General features: G+C 42.5%; 1 protein-coding gene across 1 annotated transcript in view; it reads left to right on the plus strand.

The window, feature by feature from the left end:
• UPP1 (uridine phosphorylase 1) overlaps positions 1-2316 on the plus strand; it is a 34972-nt gene extending 32656 nt beyond the window's left edge. The window contains exons 5-7 of the mRNA XM_007944146.1: positions 365-574; positions 849-995; positions 2177-2316. Coding sequence (XP_007942337.1) covers positions 365-574; positions 849-995; positions 2177-2316 — 497 coding nt within the window. The remainder of the gene's footprint in view (positions 1-364; positions 575-848; positions 996-2176) is intronic.
• Positions 2317-6489: the final 4173 nt, after the last annotated feature.

Here is a 6489-nt window from a genome sequence, read left to right on the forward strand (position 1 = left end):
AAGGAAGGTTGGGCAATCCTACTTCCGTAGTGATACTGCCTCAGAAACCCAAGGAGGGGTCGCTATGAGTCGGGGCCGACTCGACGGCACATAACAACATAACAACAACAACAAAGGTTTTTAAAATTTTTATTTTCTTCTTTGCAGTTTTCCATATTTTCCACAATCATTCTGTATTAATTACCTTTATAAACAGAAAAAAATATATTTCTTATAGGGAAAATGGGTCATTAAATATTTGCTTTCAGAGCCATGCTGAATGTGTCTAGTATTTTGGTTTCTAGATATATCATCTTCCTTTTCCCCTACTCCCACATAGCCCTGGATTCAACTTGATGGTAATGATGCTTGCTTCTTGACTCAGGTCTGGAGCCTGGGTCTGTGGTCATCACCCAACAAGCAGTGGATGCCTACTTCAAGCCTGAGTTTGAGCAGGTTGTCCTGGGAAAGCGGGTCGTTCGGAGCACACACCTTGATGACCAGCTAGCACAGGAGCTGATGCAGTGTTCCAAAGAGCTGGATGAGTTCCCCACAGTCATGGGGAACACCATGTGCACCTCAGATTTCTATGAAGGTGAGATGGATGGAAGGGTGTGTGAGTGGGTGCTCCTCACCCAGGGCACCCTCAGTAATGGTGGGACAGGGCTCCTGCCTTGGTGTTTCCAGGATATCATGCTGCTCTCTCAGTCATGATAGTTGGTGGGTTATAATGGTCTACTCATAATTGGATGGGGACTGGATGGACCTCACCTGCCTCTGTTCAATCTGTGGCATAAAGTCGGCATTCATGTCATGCATGTGTTCAAGGTGCTCTGGTCACAAGTTCCATGTGTTCATGTGTATTGCAGGGCAAGGCCGCCTGGATGGTGCTTTCTGCTCGTACACAGAAGAGGACAAACAGGAGTATTTGAGGGCAGCCCATGCTGTGGGTATTCGGAATATTGAGATGGAATCTTCAGTTTTTGCTGCCATGTGTACTGCTTCTGGCCTCCGAGGTAGGCAGCCATTTTCTTGGCCACAAAGCTTCATCCTCTTCTCTTTATCTCCACTCGGCTGGCTCAAGTCTTGGTGTTCTTCGCCACTGTGATTGCCAAGGCTTCCTTTCTGGTCCTCCCACATGCACTTTCTGACTGCTGCCCACACAGCCTCTTAGGTCACATGTCTTAGGGTGCTAGAAGTCCAAATTCAGAGCATCAACTTTAGGAAAAGTCTCTCTCTGCATTATTTCTGGGGTGGACAGTCTCTCTCAGTTTATGTAGACCCAGTATTCCTTGATTCTGTAGTGATCTCTGTGAGACATGTTACCTTCCTCTCTATTTGTGCTTGTTTCTTCGTACCTAATTGGCTCTTTTTATATATCAAGGGTGAGTAGGTTTAAGACATACCCTACACTGATGATCTCATTAACGTAACAAAGAAACTCCTGTTCCCAAATGGAATTACATCCACAGATACAGGAATGAGGATTTCAAAATGTACTTTGAGGGCACAATTTAATCTAAATATCGCATTTGTGAAAGAGGTGGGGTCACCACACCCCTGTGCTCAAACATATTTGGTTACTGTGAAATGATGAAATGTACAATTCCCAACATCTCTACAGTGATTCTCCATGCCACTGAGTGGGACAAGGCAAGATTGCAGAAAGACCCACCTCAGTTGAGATCAGACTTTCCTGCCAAATAAGATTGCCACCAACTCCACAACCAGCTTGTTTTTCAGATTTCTTTGGATTTCCAAATTGTGGTTAGTTGCACCTTCAAGTTCCTATTCTTCCTTCAAGGTGTAAGTCTGCCTCCCATATAAACTTTGGCCAAAATTTACCTTTCTTGAATTGGGGAGGGCAGTCCTGAGCTGATCCTGGAATATTCTTCGTAATTTCATTTGGAAACAAAGGCAAAGAGAGAATAAGAATAATATACGTGGTGGAAGAGAGGAATGAGACTTCCAATGCCTGGGACCCAGAACTTTTCCTTACTCTGCTTCTTCCAGCACTCATCTGCCTGTCATTATCTGATGTCAGAACAATGTCAATGTCTGAAATGCCTATCTGCTTTCTTGAGGGGATAAGTGGATGTTGCTCAACATGTTAGGTTTTATGTGTGATTTCCTCTCAGTAAGCTAAATTAGTAGTCCACATGCCTTAGACCCAATATGACCCTCTTTCCTGGTGCAGCGGCCGTGGTGTGTGTCACCCTCCTCAACCGATTGGATGGAGACCAGGTCAACAGCCCACATGACGTGTATGTGGAGTATCAGAAGCGGCCACAGAGGCTGGTGGCCTATTTCATAAAGAAATGCCTCAGGAAAATGTGATGTCCTCACTTGCCTCGGTCTCTGAAGACAAGCTACTGTGCAAATGAAATAATTGTCTGCTTCTTCTTTTGTATGACTTTGATCATATTTAATGCATAACAATTTGCTATCATTTCAGAGGCAAGGAATTATAGATTGACTACAGTTAAGCTTCCTTATATTATTTTCAACTGCATTAGCCTGATCTGGGGTTTCTTCAAGAACATTCCTCTCAATAGTTCAAACAGTCCTGGGGAAATATTTTAGACCTTTAAATGTTTACACTTGTCAGATTTAATGTCACAATATAAGAAATCTGGTTTTAGTGTCAGAAAATGTATTTCCTGGCAAAATATATATTTTTAAAATTCTATTTACCACTTGTAATGAGACACTATGGAAAACCAAAGGAGCAGATATCAGAAGTTTGAAAAATAAATGTATGAATAAATATGTATATATTTTGTGGAAATTTCTGCATAAATATTACACTATAATAGATATCCAGTCCATTCTCCGTTCTCCTAGTACTAGATTGGGCTTGATCCAAGTCCCTTTGGGCTGGATAACAAAATTCTGGTTCAGTACAGGCAGCCCACTGGACTTTCCCCTACCTTGCTGGTCTCTGATCCACTCCTGGCTCCCAGAGAACCTGCAGGTTACACTCCCCAGTTTCCATATACTTTTGCTTCCATTTAGGTTTAGCCATGGGGAAGCCCTGCCTTCCATATAAGAGAATAGGAGGAAGGGAGAATCCAGGTGCTCGCAATCTAGGTCTTGATGATGTCTCTTATACCTGTTTGTGGAGAGGACCAAGCAATTCCAGCCTTACTGCCTTTGTCTCTCTAGTCTAGGGTAGTGAGCTGTTTGTGGAGCAGCCCAGGCAACCTTAGCATTACTGCCTTTTTTGTCCCTCTAGCTTAGGGTAATGAGCAGTTGGCTTCTGGTTGCCCCAAGCCACATTTGACTTCTCAACTCTTCTACCTCTATGTGACCAATGCCTGGTGATCTGTTTCAAATATTCCAAATGGAGTGTATTTCCTGTTTCCATACCTACATGTGTACCCACACTGCTCAGTTGTTCAAGCAATCACTCACCCTATGCAAGGTGGAAGGATGGGGTCCACCAATATTCTTGAAGCACATTTTTGTAAAGTAGAGAAAAAAAAAAAAAAAAAAAAACAATCAGGAACCACATGTTGTTACCAGACAGGATTTAAGTTTAACAAGGAGGCCATCATTAGCAAGAGAAGGGTTTGTTCCTTCTGTTGGTATTTCACTCTAAACTATCTGAAAGTCTACTGCTGGGGGAGCAGTCTGATAATTGACACCTCACATGGTTATCCAGGCAGAGGGAAAATAACTTCTATTGATGAGATTTCCTTGATGACAAGGGACTGCCAACCATTAAAAAATTATCCAGGGTTGGGAGGGAACATCATAGGCATTTTGTTCAGGTCACCAGCTGATGTAAGCTGCACTGCCCTCTATTGGCAGAGGAAGGTGGGGAAAGCCACTTAACTCGTCTGAACCATGGCTTGGCTATTTCAAACCAAAACCAAACTCTGACATGGAATTTGACCTGACTCATAGCAACCACTCCTTGGGTATCTGAGGCGGTATCATTACCCTACACATCCCCTAGATTTCCCAACCTTCCTTCCTTCCTTGCCTTCTGGTTAGCAGTTAAATGCCTTAGGCACTACACTACCAGATCTTGTCTATTTACTGGGAGTAATATTACCTACCTGCCAGGACTGTGTGGCCAAGTAGTGAGTGAGAGAGGCCTGGGCAGAGTGCAGTGTACCATAAATTCTGGCTGAACCAAGCAGCTTGTTTTGATTTGATCATGGTAATGATTTACTTATAAAAGCTCTGATGGCATAGTGCCTAAGGCATTTGATTGCTAACCAGAAGGTTGGTGGTTCAAACCCACCAGTCACTCCGTGGAAGAAATAATGGGCAATCTATTTCCATAAAGATTTACCACCTCGGAAACCCAATGGAGGTTGTTATGAGTCAGAGTCAACTCCATGGCAGTGAATTTGGTGGGTTTTTTTTTTTTTTGGTATCACAACAAAGGAGTCCGAGTGTGGTGCAAACAGCTAACATGCTCTGCTGCTAAATGAAAGATTAGAGGTTGGAGTTCAAAACAAAGGCTTGATCTACTTCCAAAAAATGAGCCCTTGAAAGCCCTGTGGAGCACAGTTCTATTCTGGCACACATGAGTACCTTGGTTTCCATGGGTGGTCATGAGTCAGCATTGATGACAACAGTTTCTTTTTCTCTTTTTTATGACAACTGAACTTGTAGGTTTAGTTGGTTACCATGATCTCTTTGGAGCTTGAAAGTACACTTACACACCTACCCAAGCCCACATTACTTGAATCCTTCAAGATACACCAAAGACCTGGTCCCCAACTCTCATGCACACTGGCTGCTTTATAACTTTCTGACCTGTCATCCATAACACATGCCCTTCCTCTTCCTGCTACCATGTGCTCCTGCCTCTTCCTTTGCCTCTTCCTCCTATCTCGGCACTGAGACAAATGGCTCATTTGAGCAGGAATAAAATGCCACATGGTTCACTTTTAATGCTTTCAGCAAGTCAGAAAGAATTAGAAATGTAATTGGGTTTGTTCTGATGGAACTAATTACTCTGAATTTTGAGAAATGTTGTCAGCTACTTAACTACATTTTCTTCTAGTGTAATTATTAATAATGTGTCCAGAATAGTTTCCATTGGTGTTAAATTACACTTTACTCTGATAACTGTTGAGCATTTTGTAAACTGGGAAATAAGGAAGTAACTAATGTGTTACTAAAGAGTTTGTTACAGGAAGTTGTAGCATTCACATTTAAATAGCTCATTTTCTAGTGAGATGGTTCTGACATAAAATTCTTTAGGCAGCAGCTTCTTTCTGCTGATTCACCTGGGCCTATTGCCTCCTCTGTGGAGTCTTCCTTCAATCCCTTGGCCAGTCTTGGTATGGATAATAATACCTTCTCTGACCAGAAACATAAAGAGTGGTGGATTTAACATTCATCAGCTTGACCAAACTCTAGACAGGCTTCTTCCTGTCTAGAGGGAGGCCCCTGAATTCCCTCTTTACCTGGCCCTTACAGAATCCAGTTGTAAAAAGTTCCAGCTACCCTTCACAATAAGATAATTCCATGCGACTGATGAGGAGCTCTGGTAGCATAGTGGCTAAAGCACTTGACTGCTCACCAGAAGGTTGGGCAATCCTACTTCCGTAGTGATACTGCCTCGGAAACCCAAGGAGGGGTCGCTATGAGTTGGGGCCGACTCGACGGCACATAACAACAACAACAACAATATGCGACTGATGTATCCCATTTTTTAACTTCCCCTTAAGGACCCTTTACTACACTACTACCAGTTGCTGTCAAGTCAATTCTGACTCACAGTAATCCAGTAGAACAGAGTAGAACAGCCCGATAGGGTTTCCAAGGTTATAATTTTTACAGAAATAGGCTGCCACATCTTTCTCCCAGAGTTGCTGGTGGGTTTGAACCACCGACTTTTCTGATAACAGCTGAATGCTTGACCACTGCACCATCAGAGTCTCTTAAGGACCTTTATTTAGTACATTAAAAATCCTACTTCTTTCCACTGTGATGGTCTCTCTCCTGACTATGACAGTGTTCCTTCCTTCCCTTCCCTTCCAATAATTGTCTCCCTGCTTTTTAAATTTTATTATTTTTCCAAAAGGATTACTTCAGAATGAAGTCATTCTTACCTGTTTAAACATTGTTTAGTGCATTTTTTTTCCTTTGACAATGGTTTGTCTTCATAAATGACAATGTTGTTGTTATGTGCTGTTGAGTCAGACCCAACTCATAGTGACCCCTCCTTGGGTTTCCAAGGGGGTATCACTACAGAAGTAGATTGTCAACCTTCCTTCTGAGGTGTGGCTGGTGGGTTGGAAACGCCAGTCTTCTGGTTAGCAGTCAAATGCCTTAGGCACTATGCTACCAGATCTCCTATAAATGACAATAGGGATAATAAAATATTTTAGAGGTTAAGTACATTTATCTCATACTTTCTCATTAATTCTGACATTTAATACTTGTTCAAAGCCAGATGTCCATAGCCTAGCATACAGTAATTTTACCTATGTTTATGGTCCCAGCAGAGATGCCCAAAAGTGTTCATAGCAGTAATGTTGCCCA

Source organism: Orycteropus afer, unplaced genomic scaffold, assembly GCF_000298275.1.
Source record: "Orycteropus afer afer isolate SDZICR_OR568_19922 unplaced genomic scaffold, OryAfe1.0 scaffold00121, whole genome shotgun sequence".
NCBI classification, from domain to species: domain Eukaryota; kingdom Metazoa; phylum Chordata; class Mammalia; order Tubulidentata; family Orycteropodidae; genus Orycteropus; species Orycteropus afer.